At 41.8% G+C, this 17,012-nt stretch overlaps 1 protein-coding gene across 18 annotated transcripts in view; it reads left to right on the top strand.

The window, feature by feature from the left end:
* The first annotated feature begins 4,623 nt into the window (after positions 1–4,623).
* TXNRD1 (thioredoxin reductase 1) overlaps positions 4,624–17,012 on the top strand; it is a 120,219-nt gene continuing 107,830 nt past the window's right edge. For 3 of the 18 annotated variants that reach the window (XM_072741405.1, XM_072741403.1, XM_072741391.1), the window contains exon 1: positions 4,676–4,780. Coding sequence is in view for 3 of the 18 variants with exons in the window: in XM_072741384.1 (XP_072597485.1) it covers positions 4,693–4,780 (88 nt within the window). In the remaining 15 variants the exon portion in view is untranslated. Of the gene's footprint in view, positions 4,781–17,012 lie in introns of all 18 variants that reach the window. The other 15 variants (XM_072741387.1, XM_072741398.1, XM_072741399.1 and 12 more) reach the window with 11 other exon arrangements.

The raw sequence follows: 17,012 nt of genomic DNA, 5'->3' as shown, positions 1-17,012 counted from the left end.
TCTCTGTAGCATTCTAGCTGTTCTCTCTTTACATGTCAGGTCAAATTCGTAGGTGTTCAGGGTGTTTTGAAAGTTATCTAGGTAAGTTTGTGGGACCAGATGAGTTGAGGGCCTCTACTCTTCCACCATCTCTCCAGTTTCCTAACTCCCTTATGTTAGAGGCTATTAGAATGCTGCAGTCAAGGAATGCTTGCTTCTCAGAGTTTAGTATATCTCTTTACCATTGCACCTCCACACCAACTGTTGAGATAGGATCTAACTCCCATATGTTAGAGGCCAGTTTAAAGTTTCATTCAAGGAACACTTGCTTCTCAGAATTAAGTACAGCGCATTTCAATTGCACCTCCACGCCTACTTTGAGAGAGGTTCTAACTCCATTCTGTAAGAGGCTAGTTTAAAGCTAGCTGCATTTAAGGAACTCTTGTTTCTGAGAGTTAAGTACAGCACATTTCCATTATGCCTCAACACCTTCTGTTAGAATGGGTTCTAACTCCCTTATACTAGTTGAAAACCCCAATCAAGGAACTTTTGTTTCTCAGACTTAAGCACAGCACATTTAGATTGCACTTCCACATCTACTATCAACATACATTCTAACTCCCTTGTGGTAGAGGCTAGTTGAAAGCTGCATTTAATGAAAGGTTGTTTCTCAAAGTTAAGTATGTCACATTTCCACTGCACCACCACACCTACTGTTGAGATAGGATCTAACTTCCAGGGACACCTGGGTGGCTCAGCAGTTGAGCATCTGCCTTTGGCTCAGGGCACGATCCCGGGGTCTGGGATCAAGTCCCGCATCAGGCTCCTTGTGGGGAGCTTCTCCCTCTGCCTATGTCTCTGCCTCTGTCTCTCTGTATCTCTCATGAATAAATAAATAAAATCTTTAAAAAAAAATACCCACCCCCCTTCAAAATAAAAAAAAAGATCTAACTTCCATATGTTAAGGGCAGTTGAACGTTTCCTTCAAGGAAAGCATGCTTCTCAGAATTAAGTACAGCACATTTCCATTGCACCTCCACAACTACTGTTGAGATAGCCTCTAACTCCTTTATGTGAGAGGTTGTTTGAAAGCTGCATGCAAGGTTTTATATAATCACTTTTTATATATATATATAATCACTTTAAAATGGACGGTGGAGTTGATATGTTACTCAAGCAGAAAGTGCTAATAGCAGAGAAATTATATCTAGGAAAATTGCTTTAAAATGTAAATTTCACAGCAAATCCAAACAACTGGAAAACTTAAAAAACTGGAAGTTTTTTCAATGTGTAATTGATGACCAATGTTAGGCGTTTCAATGCATAATTGATGGTGGATGTTGTGTAATATTTTCACAGTGATTCTCTTAGATGCTGAGCCATGTGCTGAGGACACAGAAGTGAATTAGTCACAGACCTACCCTTAACACATCACCATGGTGTAGGGAAAGGAGCAGGAGACCAAGGCACCACAGGTATCTCCCCAGGTAGGGCTGGGAGGAGCAGGTGGATTCAGGGGTTTAGCAGGTAGAGTAAGTAGAACCTGGTGGGCTAGGGGTGCCCTCTGACCATGGGACCAGAAATAGGCAGGGGCAGGACGGTCCAAGCAAGGCACACAGAGTTACGTGGAAAGAGAAATTCCTCTTCTGGATAAAGGATGTACTGTACCCAGATTGTCAACACTCAGAGATTAAATTAAAGAAATAATTGTTGAACCCGAATTGTTGGGACTTTAAGACTTTGTTCATAAGCTCCATTTGTGGAGTAGCCCTCTGAGGTGTAATGATGGTTTAAGGTAAATGAGATGTTCTGACTTTGACCTGACAGCAGCTTTGACATTAATCATCCCAGAACGATAATTATAAGTATGGTAGCAGTGAGGGTGGGCATCCATAAGTTACTATCTGGTGGTCTGCAAGTGATGCCCTGCACACAACAGGGGCTCCATAAGTATTTTCTGCAGGAATGAATGAATACTGCTCCAAGATCACCAATTTGTACCTGAAAGAACAGAGTTGCCTTTTTATTGGATGGGGGACATACAGGTTTGGGGAGGGGACAAATCTGTTTGGACACTTTAGGTATGAGAGGTTTCTTAGACACTCAGATGCAGATGACAGGACAGGAAATGTGAATATGGCAGATGGCCCAGAAAGCTTTGAGACTGGGTGAAGTCACCAAGGGAGCAAATGCAGATTGAGAATGGTGGGGAAGAGCAGAGAAAGTTTAAGGACTGAGCCCTGGGCACTTAAATACTAAGTGCTATGGAAAATGGGAGGCAACCAGCAAAGGAGACCCAGAGGGGCAGCCAGCAAGCTCAGAGGAAGGGAAGAGTGTGGTATCCTAGAAGCCAACTGTTGCAAGGAGGAGAGAATGACAAACGGGGGTCACATGGGATGGATGGGTCACATAAGCCAAGGACTAAACATCGACTGTTATTGAGTGAAAAGAGATGCCCTCTCTTTTGATGCACTTTAAACAGATCTTATATAATTAAGTCAACACTCAAAACATTTCCCAAAGAAGAGTCCTTCCATGTATAGAGATTGGGGATTGCAATATCACAATGATTATATAAGTTATAGTAGTTAAGAGCAGAGGCCCTAAAGTAAGGAGATCTGGATTTGTATATCAGGCTTTGTGAATCTGGGCAATTAATCCACAAGCCTCAGGATTCTCACTATAAAATAGGAATAGGGCAGCCTGGGTGGCTCAGCGGTTTAGCGCCGCCTTTGGCCCAGGGTGTGATCCTGGAGTCCCGGGCTCGAGTCCCACGTCCAGCTCCCTGCATGGAGCCTGTTTCTCCCTCTGCCTGTTTCTCTGCCTCTCTCTGTGTGTGTCTCTCATGAATAGATAAATAAAATATTTTAAAATAAATAAATAAATAAATAAATGCAGCATGAAAGAACTAAAGCCCCAACAGTCACTTCAGCAGTCCAGGATGGCATAGCAACGGTTGACCTTGACCAGAAATTCTTTGTCTAGGCAGCTAGGCAGGTGACAGTGTGCCTAAGATGTGTTTTTAAAAAAAGAAAAAATAAAATAAAATAAAATAGGAATAATGGTTGTCCCTACCACACAGGGCTCTTGTATAGGTAACATAAGGTGAGGGTGCCAGGCTCATCTTAGCATCCAACAAACTGTTGACATGTGGTAAGATGACTCAGGCAAGCATGTGACTGTCAGCTTCTGTTGCATAGATATTTTTTTAAAAATTTGGAAAAGCCATCATTTTAATGTGTGCTTTAAATAGGGAAAAAGAAAAGACAACCACAATTAGAATTTTGTTGACAAAATATGTAGTAATTTTAGCATAAGTTGAATAGCATTTTTTTTTTTAATCTCTGAAATAATCAGCCCAACTGCACAAAGGAACTATAAGCTGGCTCACCAAGGGAGGGAACTTTTCTTTGCCTTTGAAAGTTCCCAGCTTGATTATATTACTGACCATCATAACAGATTGCAAACAACTGGATGAGGTTTTCCAGCTCCACTTTGGCTTTGTGTAGTGTGTTTTTAAAAGGTTTTGGTTCAGCCTTTGCTTTCTGTATTTAAGCAAATAAACACCCAACATTTTCCAAGAGCATTTTGACTCTGGATTGCTCCCAAGAAAAGCAGGAAATAAGCTTGCACACAAATCCAGATGCAAACAAAGAGCCTGCACCACTACCACACATCTAGTGACCAAATGTGTTCACTAAATCTCAGCTGGGATGGAAGTTCCTCAAGAACAGGAAACATGTTTTAGACACCCTGTAGCCCTAGAACGAAGCCAGATATGGGCTGGATGCTTCACATATGGTAATTCATTGAAAGAAGGAAAAACTAAGCACTGCCCTGAGAACAATGACCCCCCTTGATGTGGCACAATGTGGTTTTGGTGTTAAAAATCACTGTTGGGTAGTATGGAACTCTCATTCCTTACCACTGGGAGTACAAATGGGTACCACCATTCTGGAAAGCAAGAGAGAGCCTTAAAGCTCTAAAAACAAAGATATTCACTGTCATCTTATTCATTATATTTTAAAATAAGAAATGAATTAAATGTCCATCAGTAGAGGACTAGGTAAGCCTAGTACAGTAGCTCTATTGAGACGACGTTTTTTAAGAAAAGTTTATTTATTTATTTATTTATTTATTTATTTATTTATTTATTTAGAGGACTTTTTTAAAAAAAGTTTGTTTGTTTGTTTGTTTATTTGGGAGAGAGAGCGCGCAAGCCAACAGGTGGGAGGGACAAAGGGATAGGGAGAGGCAGGCTCCCCACTGGACGGGGAGCCCAATGAGGGGCTCAATCCCAGGACCCCAAGATCAGGACCTGAGCCGAAGGCACACGCTTCATCAACTGAGCCACCCAGGGGCCCCTAGTGAGAATATTTTATTTATTTATTTATTTTAATTTTTTATTTATTTATGATAGTCACACAGAGAGAGAGGCAGAGACACAGGCAGAGGGAGAAGCAGGCTCCATGCACCGGGAGCCTGACGTGGGATTCAATCCTGGGTCTCCAGGATCAGGCCCTGGGCCAAAGGCAGGCACTAAACCACTGCGCCACCCCGGGATCCCAGAATATTTTAATATGAAAAAAATTCACCTGCTTGAGAGAGAGGAGGCGGGACATCAGGGTGTGACCGCCCCGCCCCGCCGGCAGGGGGCGCGCGGCCTCCGCTCAGGGACTGTCCGCCGCGAGCTCCCAGAGGCCTCCGCGGGCTATGGGATGCGAGAAGAGCAAGGTGAGGGCGGGCGCCCCGCCCCAGCCGGAAGCCAACGGCCGCCGGGGCCCGGGCAGCCAATCGCCAGGTACGAGCGTGGGCGGAGGTGCGGCCCCAGGGCGCGGGGCGGGCCAAGCCTGGGGCGAGCGGAGTCCGCGCCCAGCGGCCTCCCGGGCCGGCGCCCCCAGGGCCTGCCCAGGACGGCTTCCAGCGAGCGAGGCCGGAGGCGGTTGTTGGGGGCTTTTGGCTGCTCCCTTGTTCCAAGCACCGAGTCTCCGGGGGGATTCACCTTCGCCTCTCAAGGAGTGGCGGGCCGGGGTACAGAACAAAATCTAAGGAACCTAAGGGCCGTTTTAACCGGAGATCCTGAATTGGTGGCTCTTGCGGGGGGAGAGGGGGGGACTCGTGCACCCCTTTGCCCCCACACACCCTCCGCCTTGGAGAATCTTTTGTTCTTTATTTTTTAAAGATGTATATAGTCATGAGGGACACAGAGGACACAGGCAGAGACCCGGGCAGGGGGAGCAGCAGGGGAGCCCAGGACCCTGACCTGACCTGACCTGAGCCCAAGGCAGCCGCTCAGCAGCTGAGCCACCCAGGGGCCCTCTTCCTTTGAGAATCTTGTCGCATGCGCCTGCGCTCCCCCGTCTTCTCCAAGCCTGGAGTCTCGGGCATATTCCTGACGGCGATAGCCCACTCCCTCCAAGGCGCTGGGATTTCCTCCACTTTGCAGATGATGGTAACGATGGCTAACAGTTACTGAGCACGGTTTCAAGCCCCCCACGCGGACAATCTTGTTTCACTTTACCAACAGCCCTAAAAGATCGCACAAAAGGATGATGAAACGTGCCCGAAGTTCCCCAGTAGTAAGCGGTAGCGCCGGGATAGGTGCGATGTTGGACTCCAGACTCCATCAAAATCTTCGTACTGACCTCGGCAACTCCCAGACTTAACAGGTGTTAAAAGCGAGACATAAAAATGTCAACTTGCCCAAAAGATGGAAGTGTTGGATACCGCAGGACCTGTCTTCCTGTGGCTTGTAATTTAGTTACAAGGCAGCATATGGCGAAGGGCTTAGAGGAATGGTAAAAAAAAAAAAAAACCAGCCAAGTGGGGAAGGCGAATCTCTTGGAAGAGTTAGGATTTGGCACCGGTGTCTGAGTGGGAAGCCGCTGGTAAAAACCATTGTGGAGACACTGGAGGTGCTTATCCTGCTGGAATTTAGGACTTGAGCTGGGAAAAGGGAGAATGGGAGAGAGGCAGCTCCTACTCAAGATCAAGCAGCTGATTTGTGGTAATCACTTGAGTTTCTTCACAATGGAATTTGAGTAGGTGTGTCCCAAATTAACCTTTCCTTTCCCAGTTTCAGGATTTTTCCAGTGTCCATGTGCTATCATTTATTATTTAACTACATTTATTTAACTACCATTTATTTAACTACATTCCCTTTAAAAAAATACTTTTGGGGATCCCTGGGTGGCGCAGCGGTTTGGCGCCTGCCTTTGGCCCAGGGCGCGATCCTGGAGACCCGGGATCGAATCCCACGTGGGGCTCCCGGTGCATGGAGCCTGCTTCTCCCTCTGCCTGCGTCTCTGCCTCTCTCTCTCTCTCTCTGTCTCTCATGAATGAATAAATAAAATCTTAAAAAAAAAATACTTTTGGATCGAAATATACTGTACATTACAGAAAAGAGCAGCTAGCACCCAGCTAAAGAAACATTTCCTATCCCCCAGAAACCCACCTTGTGCCTCTTACTCTCATACCAAGGGCAACCACTATGATTCCTAATAGCATAGTAGTTTCACCCGTTCTACATTTACTTTTTGAAATAGTTTTAAGCACTAATCTATGAAAGCACTGCTTTGTTTTAGATATTTTCCATACACGCCTATATATGCCTCCTATTGAAATTTAAAATGTTTTTCATATGTCACCTATAAACATTCTAGAAGCTATCTTCCTTGAGTGCCACTAATAATCTGCACACCAAATTTAGTGACATGCCAGACCACATGTTACCCCCAAATGTGAAATTACATGGTGAGGTTTCAAGGAACTGACTTTCCTAAATGAGCAGCCAGAAATTAATGTGAAGTTTCTCACAATCTGGGGCAAGTTGTAATGATGAAGCGTGTGTTGATTAAATGACTCTTCTACTTAGCATTTATTATTTACCAGGCATTAACAACTAGGGAATGAACAAGGCATGACCTCAGCCCTGGAACACGCAGTCCAGTGGAGAGCAAGGGTTTGGAAAATGCTGTATCATCATGTGTAATCATAAAGATAGATCATTGAGATGCTGGGGAAGAAGGGTAGAGGGAGTTAACTTCTGAGTGCTTAGAGTTTAATTTGGACTCCTGCCATGACACATATTCCATTCTATTTTAATTGGTAAATACTTCTTTTTCCCCGCTGGATTTGTGAGGGTTAGGAATGTGTTTTGTTCATTATTTTGTCGGCCACAGTCCTTGACACGCTGCCTTACACATGGTTAGGACTCAGTAAATGTGTCCATATGCTCCATACGGCAAAGGACAACTTTTTGTGAGAAACTTTCTGAAAGCCGATGTTACTAACATTGACCTATGTCATGAGCATGCTCTGAAGGTGCACACGTGAGTCGTATCTTTCCATAATGTCAGCTTTATTCGGTCATAAAGCAGGATTAATGGAATTATGAAGCAGGTTCAGGATTCCAAATTGAAAGACATGTCACGATATCATTAACTTGGCTTCTTACATGGCACACAAAGCAGAACATAAGTCACACGGTAAACAAGATAACAGTGGGTAGAAGTTAACAAACTGAGTGTGAATTCAGCCTGTGAGCCCACGGTAGAGTCTGGTCCAGGTCAGCTCTCAGCACTTACTGCTTATGATGTTCGAGCAATGAAGGATCTCACCTCTGTTCAGAGATCAATCAAGAAGAGCCTTTGGTGGCAGCTGCCTTTTTAAAGAGGCCAGACATAAAGGGGTCATGTCTGAGGATAAAACGTTTGCTGCAAAAATCCTCCCTTTTCAGAGAGATTTAATTAGTCTTGGGCCCTTGCAGACCTCCTCCACTTCAGCTTATTATCAGGTCTAGGTGTCAGCTGCTGCTGGTCTCAGCGATATCTTGTAGCTGCAGTATCTCAAGTACTTGCGTCATCACTTGACACAGGCCCCTGCTTTACATGAGTGACTCCATTTTGGTTTCTACAACCAGCTTCTCCAGTGAGGCAAGAACACAGTGTTTCCCAGTGTGTCTCCTCTCCTAAGACCACATGCAAGAGAATTAATTACACAGAGGGTGGGTTATATGTAAGTTAGAAGTTTGTTTTCCTGGCTTCATCCTACTAAATCAAGTCTCATGGTATTGGGCCAGGAATTGCCATGTTTGGTGCTTCAGGTGATTCTTTTTGAACCAAGGTCTGAGAACACAGGAGGGAGGTGTTTGAGCCAGAGTGAACCCACCTTTTACTGGGGAGAGGCTCCTGTCCTTAGCAGTGGGATTGAGGCTTGGGTGGAAGATGTAATAAGAAGAAATTGAAAGCTGTGGTATAGAAACTAAGATCATCCTGAGTGACATGCTAGGAATCTGCAGTCAAAAGTGAATATTGCATAATTTGCTGGATAATTCAAGGGAAAACTTGCTCTTAGTCCACAGTAGCCAGATAATTGTAAAAAAAAGTCTTTAGCCATTGTTTGAATCTTTACACTTGAATGTTCACCTCTTTGTATTAATGTTTTCCGAGTATTTAAAGCTTTTAAATGTGTCATTTTTAAAAGTATATTTTGGATTTACAATTGGATTAAGCCCTTGAAAGGAGGGATTAATGTGTAAGGTTGGTTCTTTTTTAACCTTCATACAACATCATTGAGCATTTCATGAATGTTCCTTACATCCTGTTCTTAAGCTCAGAGCTTTGCTAGTCTTACATATGTACGGCTGTAAATCACTATCATGAATCCGTATTTGGTGTTGTAAAACAATTTATTACTTGTTGGTTTAAATGACAGTGCAAAGGTTTTCAGCTTTCAACCATTTGGTGTGTCAAGAATGCCTTTAAAATTTGCTACCAACTTTCGATCGATATTTTAGGGTTTTTTTTTTTTGCCATAATTGAATGTATAGGATATGTAGTGTGTATAGGATATGTATACACACACAGACACACACTCTTCAGATGTCAGTGTCTATTGAATGAAGAATTGAGCTAAGCAGGTAGTGGGAGGTGGGACAAGACTGAGAATCAGCTTGTTATGGGAAGAATGGACAGGCCACAGTTGAGGGATTAAAAATTTGAATTAACTGCGAAGACAGGCAGGTAACAATAGACAACAGTGGAGACTGGGATGAACAGGGGACAACATGCGCTAAAAGGGGCTCAGCTCTTCTTTGTTGGGTGAGAAGATGACTCTAGTGTTGCTAGATACTTCTGATTTTCTTCAAGAGAAACTAGAAATCCATGTTTATTGGCTTGTGACTTCTTCCAGTTTGTAAATGTCAGTGATAATTCAGTTAAATAAAACAAAACACTGAGGGCCAAACAAGATACAATTGCAGGTATTTATGGCCTGTGAATATGTCCAGCTGGCACACATTAAGGAAAAAAAGATGGTGCCTTTTGAAGGTGTAGGAAAAGTAGACAAGGCAGAAAATCTACATTGTTTTCATAGATAGCAACGCAACACAGAGGAACAACTGAATGAACAATGTAGTGACTAAAGTATGATTTTCAAAAAGTTAAAAACATGATTCTTGTAAAAATAAGATGAACATGTATAAAAGTTTATTAAACTGAATGTATGAAGTAATCAGTAGGTGGTAAAGCTGCTGTTTTGAGGGAGAATCCAAGGAATAGAGAATCAGTCAAAGTATTACTGAATTGAATTTTGCTAGTAGTTACAGAACTGGTTAATGTCCTACAAGGCAATAAAACTGTAACCTTTGGTATTACTGGATAGACGTGTATAAGTTAAAATAAAACTTCAGAGTCCCAGGGGTGCCTGGCTGGCTCAGTAGGTAGAGTGTGAGACTCTTGATCTTGGGGTCATGAGTTCAGGCCCACATTGGGTGTAGAGATTATTTAACAGCAACATCTTAAAACAATGACAAAACTTCAGTGTCTGGACACTAATGAACTAGTAAATAACAAAGTCAAGAACAAGCACATTCTCTTCAAGGATTGAATGATCCTTTATTGGGCTTGTTAAACAAACAATGCCCCAGTATGACATTGAAATGGCATCATCATCCTCTTCCTTTATTTTCAAGTTTTGGATGCTTTTTTTTAAGATCATGGATATTATACCAGAGTTATGGTTACCATGGAGTAATTGCTCACTTACTTAGTGGCATTTGAAGCTGGTTATTCCTCCATCCCCAATGTGCTGCCCAAATTCGACTACTTTTTCAGGTATGTGCCACAGCCTACATAAGGTTTAAACCTCTGTGACCATATTAAAGACTTGTGCCCCTCTATATCCAGTTAATGATTGTTTCCTTGAATACTTTATAACAAAGATTTAATTGGAAGTGGATACAGTACAGTCATGTACTGTACTGTTTTAGGTTTATGGAAGTAATTGTACATATTTGAGCAACGGCTAGTTCTTTGGGTTTTTTTGTTTGTTTTTTGTTTGTTTTCTTTTATGTAGGCAGTGAGGTCAAAGAAGTGAGGGGGGTAGCTTGGTAAGCTGCTTTCCACCCCCATCAGGTTTTGTCAGAAATGTTAATACTGGGCTAAACAGTCTTTATGCTGGGAGAGCCAGGAGGCAAGGTTTCCTTGTACCTATTTGCAGTAGGATTCCATGGTATCTTTCTGGATGTGATTTGATTTGCTAGACTGGCAATATGATCCTCAGGATTTGGTGGGGCTGATCTGGCTGGGCAAGAGAGGGTGTCCAAACCAAAGTGAAATGAAAAGGAAGTTAAACTGGGATTGGGTCCTCAGTCAAGTGCAGGGAATAGCAGTAACAGCTCGTTGGTATTACAAAGAGGCAGCTGCGGGTAGAGATTGGCAAGGAGGGAGGAAAAAGCATGGGCCAGTGTGTGTTTGGCAACTGGTTTGGGGGCACAACAGCAGGAATGACTTGCTAAAGCATGCTAATTGTATTTATTAAAACAACCCAACAAAAAGCCAAGTCAATGTCTTTGGCTCTGGGTGTGGGCAGAGTAGTGTGAGAAGGGGAGGGGTAGATTTTTTTTTTTAAGATTTATTTATTTTACTTAATTTTTTTAGAGAAAGTACATGAGCAGTGGGAGGGGAAAGAAAGGAGGGAGAGAGAATCTTAAGCATCAAGTGTGATGCAGGGCTTGATCCCATAACCTATGAGATCATGACCTGAGCCAAAAGCAAGAGTCCAACACTTAACTAACTGGGCCACCCAGGCACCCCAGGAGGAGGTAGATTTTAAAGAGAATTGTGTGTTGGATCTTTTCTTTTTGCATAGGTACTGATTAGTAATCATTCTCACTACATTGGACCAATCCTGGAGCTCCTATTGAAGTTTCTTTTAAGAACAAAGGACCTTTTGACAGGGTTAGGTCTCTTTCTAAGCCCTTCTCTTGCATTTGACACATTTTTTCTTCCTGTTCCCTGATCTTGCCAAGCTCCTTCATTCATCTGTTCTTGAACATTTGGTTGTCTGCCTAGAATATTCTCCTTCTTCTCTTTGCTGAGCAAGCTCTTCTTACCCATAAAGACCCATTCCAAGTGACAGTGTTGAGATTCCCCAAGTAGAGTTAGTGTTGTGCCTTGTGGAAAACTATGGCCTTTTCCATTTTCTGTTACAGGACATATAGTGCATTGTGTAGTGTGCTCTACTAGGCTGACTTCCCAGGGCAAGGATGTCTTGCTCAGAGTTGAATTTCCTTTTTGGGATGATGTATCATGACACATAGTAGATGCTCAAAAATAATTGAATCAAGTGAGTCAAGTTTTTTCCGTCTCTCTGATTTTTCTTTCACTTTATTGTTTTTTGAGAGAGAGAGAGAGAGAGAGAAAATCCATGCACCCACACAAGCATAAGAGGGGCAAAGGGAGAGGGAGACAGAGAGAATCTTAAGCAGGATCCAGGTTGAGCATGGAGCCTGAGACAGGGCATGTCTCACGACCCTGAAATCATAACCTGAACCAAAAACAAGAGTGGGACACTTAACCAACTGAGCCACCCAAGCACCCCTCCTGTCTGATTTTTCTATCCTGGTGAAAGTCAATGGAGGACCATCTTTTTTTCCTTTTGGAAACCTCTTATCTACTTCTCTTTCCCCACCTCTTTGGAATCCTACAAATGGGACATCTCAGGCAGGTAAAATTGTCTTTGTCAATTTTCCAATATACCATATGGAATATTGTAGTTTCCAGTAATAATTTTTTTTGAAAGGGAAGATAATTCTTGTAAATTAGGCTACATTTCCTCATTCAACACTTAAGCTAACCATCTTACAGACGTTAGGCATTGTAGGCAAATGAGGCACAGAAGAGGAAAGGGCATGTAACTGGTAAGGACTGGAGCCAGGATTCTCACCTAGGAACTAATGCTCTTAAGTACTGTGCCATACTCCTTCCCATAATAGACTGATTAGCCATTTCTTATCTAATGGCAATCTGGATCCCTCCTTGAAAGTAAAGCATTGTGTTATTATGAGAACCAGCCCTAGAATTAAAATAAAACTTTTTAGAGGATTGCCAGTACCTGGAAATAATGGGGAAAGGAGCATGTTTATGTAGTTTAACCTTATATTTAGGGACAAGTAGAATAAAAATCAGTCATAGAAATCCTGAATAGCCCTCAATACCCAGTTTAGGTGGTGAATGCTGAATGCAATGGGCTCACTGATCTGCCTACAAAGCAGAGTAGATCCCTTTATCACTTCATGTCCACAAGACCAATTGTGTCCCTGGAATATAACCTTGAACCGATAGGAAGAACTTGATATAAAACAACTTAGCAGAGCACCTGAGTGGCTCAGTGGTTGAGTGTCTGCCTTCGGCTCAGGGTGTGATCCTGGGATCCTGGGATCGAATCCCACATCGGGCTTCCTGCATGGAGCCTGTTTCTCCCTCTGCCTGTGTCTCTGCCTCTCTCTGTGTGTCTCTCATGAATAAATAAATAAAATCTTTAATAAATAAATAAATAAATAAATAAATAAATAAATAAATAAATAAACAAACTTAGCTTCCAAGTTAGGTCCCTGATATAGTCACCGTCATGACAGTGATGATGTAGCTGCTCATTTAGATTATGCTCCACAAGTCACTTGAGAGACAACGGAAAACAAACCTCTAATTCTTGTTGTACCAACAACTATCTATATGGTCTTAGACAATTTCCATAGCACTTTTGCACCTTGGTTTCCTTGCAAAATAAGGTGAATGGATAAATGTTAAGTCCTTTCCAGCTCTTGGGACGCCAGGGTGGCTCAGCGGTTAAGCGCCTGCCTTTGGCCCAAGGCATGATCCTGGAGTCCCCAGATGGAGTCCCGCTTTGGGGTCCCTGCAGGGAGCCTGCTTCTCCCTCTGCCTATGTCTCTGCCTCTCTCTCTCTCTCTGTCTCTCACTAATAAATAAAATCTTAAGACAAAAAGACCTTTCCAGCTCTAATATTCTGTAGATCTGTCTCCCAGAAAAATTAATCAAGTCACCAGATGCATAGGAAATGTATTAATTCCAAATAAAAATACCTAGCATTTTATAGGATCCCACAATATACAAAGGAATTTTGCATGTATTATCTAAGACATATCCTTTCTCGCATCTTGGCTGCTGGAATGCATGCCTGAACAACTAGAATTTTAACTCATTTACTTCATTTTATGTGGGTACGTCAGTAACTTCTGACATAGCAGGAAGAAGCTTGCTTTAAAGTAATAAATATGCTAAGATCCAAATAATATCTTAATTGCATTTTTTAAGATTTCAGTAGAGGAATATGCATAAATTCAAGTATATTTTTAGAACCCATTCTCTGAGGATAAAGAAGATGTGGTTTATGTATACAATGGAATATTACTCAGCCATTAGAAATGACAGATACCCACCACTTGCTTCGACGTGGATGGAACTGGAAGGTATTATGCTGAGTGAAATAAGTCAATCGGAGAAGGACAAACATTATATGGTCTCATTCATTTGGGGAATATAAATAATAGTGAAAGGGAATAGAGGGGAAGGGAGAAGAAATGGGTAGGAAATATCAGAAAGGGAGACAGAACATAGAAGACTGCTAACTCTGGGAAATGAACTAGCGGGGAGTGGAAGGGGAGGAGGGCGGGGGGTGGGGGTGAATGGGTGATGGGCACTGAGGGGGACACTTGACGGGATGAGCACTGGGTGTTATTCTGTATGTTGGCAAATTGAACACCAATAAAAAATAAATTTATTATTACAAAAAAAAAAGAACCCATTCTCTGAGAGGGCTGATCCTTAAATTCATGTCCCTCTTGTTCATATAAGATCTCTATTGCAGTCTTGTTTTTTTTATTTTATAACAACTGCATAGGAAATGAGTGTATCTTTTGAGATACCTTGTTAAATTTTATTTTTTTAATTTTTATGATACAAGTAAAATTGATAGTTTTAACACATGTGTACATAATCAGCATATATTAACAGTTCCATAATCCTGAAAAAACTCTTTTATGCTGTCCTTTTGTGGACACAACCAACCCCCACTTCTAACTTCTGGGAACCACTATCTGTTCTCTGTATAGTTTTGCATTTTCAGGAATGTCATATAAATAGAATTACACAATATATAACTTTTTGAGATTTTTTTTCCACACAGTATAATGCCTTAGAAATTTATCCAATTTGTTGTGTGTAACTATAGTTTATTCCATTTCATTGCATTTATTACATTGCATGAATGTGCCACAATTTATTTACCTTTCATTCATTGAAGAATATTTGGAGGGAACCCTGGGTGGCGCAGCAGTTTAGCGCCTGCCTTTGGCCCAGGGCGCGATCCTGGAGACCCGGGATCGAATCCCACATCAGGCTCCCGGTGCATGGAGCCTGCTTCTCCCTCTGCCTATGTCTCTGCCTCTCTCTCTCTCTCTGTGTGACTATCATAAATAAATAAAAATTAAAAAAAAAGAATATTTGGATTATTTCCACTTTTTTTGGATTATAAATAGAGCTGCTATAAATATTTATATAAGGGTTTTTAAAAGTTGAGACATAACTAACATACCATAAAAAAAAAATCACCATTTAAAAATGCATAGTTGGGCAGCCCTGGTGGCTCAGTGGTTTAGCGCTGCCTTCGGCCCAGGGTGTGATCCTGGAGACCCCAGGCTCGAGTCCCGTGTCGGGCTCCCTGCATGGAGCCTGCTTCTCCCTCTACCTCTGTCTCTGCCTCTCTCTCTCTGTCTCTCATGAATAAATTTTAAAAATAAAATAAAAATGCATAGTTCAGATACAACCATGTAATTTTCACTACCCCTAAAAGAAACATTGTATCCATAAATACTAGCCTCCACCCACCCACCCCCACCCCTGCCAGCCCTGTCAGCCATCAATCTATCTCTATAGATTTGCCTATTCTAGACATTTCATAGAAATTGAATCATTGCACTCTTGTTAAACTTTTTCCCAAGTATTTTATTCTTTTTGAGGTTATTGTAAATGGGGGGAAAATGCTTGCCTAATTTCATTTTCAGATTCATATATAGGAATATAATCTCATATCTTACAACCTTGCTGAACTTGCTTATTCATTCTAACAGGTGTGTGTATGTGTGTTTTCCTGAGGATTTTCTACAGAGAAGATCGTGTTATCTGTGAATACAAGTAGTTTTATTCACACTTTTCAACTTGGATACCTTTTATTTCTTTGCCTAATTGCCATGGCAATAACTGTCAATACAGTGTTGAATGGAAATGGTAAGACCAGACATCTTTATCTTGTTCCTGATCTTAGAGGGAAAGCATTCTTTCACCATTAAGCATGATGTTAGCCTTTGTTTTTTGCAGATGGCCTTTATCAAATTGAGAGTTTCTATTCCTGATTTGTTGAGTATTTTTTTATCATGAAAGTTGGTTATTAATTTTGTCAAATGTTTTTTCTGCATCTATTGAGATGATCATGTAGTTTTTGTTTTTTATTTTTTATTCTCTTTAAAAAATATTTTATTTATTAATGAGAAACACGGAGAGGCAGAGACACAGACAGAGGGAGAAGCAGGCTCCATGCAGGAAGCCCAATGTGGGACTCGATCCCAGGACTCTAGGATCATGCCCTGAACTAAAGGCAGATGCTCAACCACTGAGCCCCCAGGGGTCCCTTGTTTTTTATTCTGTTTAAAAAAGATTACATCAATTAATTTTTTAAAAGATTTTATTTGTTTATTCATGAAAGACACAGAGAGAGAGGCAGAGACACAAGCAGAGGGAGAAGCAGACTCCCTATGGGGAGCCCGATGTGGGACCTGATCCTCGGACCCTGGGATCATGCCCTGAGCAGAAGGCAGATGCTCAACCACTGAGCCACCCAGGCGTTCCTCAATTGATTTTTTCATATGTTAAATCAACCTATGCAAAGTTAATCCTGGGATAAATTCCACTTGATGATTGATACATAATTATTTCGATTATGTTGCTGGATTTGGTTTGCTAATATTTTGTGGAGGATTTTTGTGTCTATAGGGAATATTGTTCTGTGTTTTTCTTTTCATGTAATGTTCTTGTCTAGTTTTCAAGGTAATACTAGTAATCATAAAATGAGTTGGGAAATGTTCTTTCCTTTTCTGTTTTTTGGAATAGTTTGTGAAGAATTGGTGTTACTTCTGCTTTGGATGTTTCTTAGAGTTCACTAATGAAGACATCTGAGTCTGGGCTTTTCTTTGTGGGAAGTTTTCTTGGTGATTCAATTCTCCACTAGTTATAGGTCTATTTAGATTTGCATTTCTTCTTGAGTCAGTTTGGGTAGTTACAGGGTATCTAGTACATTGGCATATAACTGATACGGGTTTTTCCTTTAGACCATTAATATGGTAGATTATATAAATATATTTTAAAGATTTTTTTTTTAATTTTATTTATCTATGATAGTCACACAGAGAGAGAGAGAGAGGCAGAGACATAGGCAAAGGGAGAAGCAGGCTCCATGCACCGGGAGTCCGACGTGGGATTCGATCTCCGGTCTCAAGGATCGCGCCCTGGGCCAAAGGCAGGCGCCAAACCACTGCGCCACCGAGGGATTCCCTATTTAAAGATTTTATTTATTTATTCATGATAGACATAAAGAGAGAGAGAGAGGCAGAGACACAGACAGAGGGAGAAGCAGGCTACATGCCAGGAGCCTGACGTGGGACTCGATCCCAGGACTCC

The sequence above is a fragment of the Vulpes vulpes genome, chromosome 16 (assembly GCF_048418805.1).
Source record: "Vulpes vulpes isolate BD-2025 chromosome 16, VulVul3, whole genome shotgun sequence".
Classification (NCBI taxonomy): domain Eukaryota; kingdom Metazoa; phylum Chordata; class Mammalia; order Carnivora; family Canidae; genus Vulpes; species Vulpes vulpes.
Note: the sequence above shows the minus strand (reverse complement) of the source record. Positions and strands in the feature narration are given on the sequence as shown.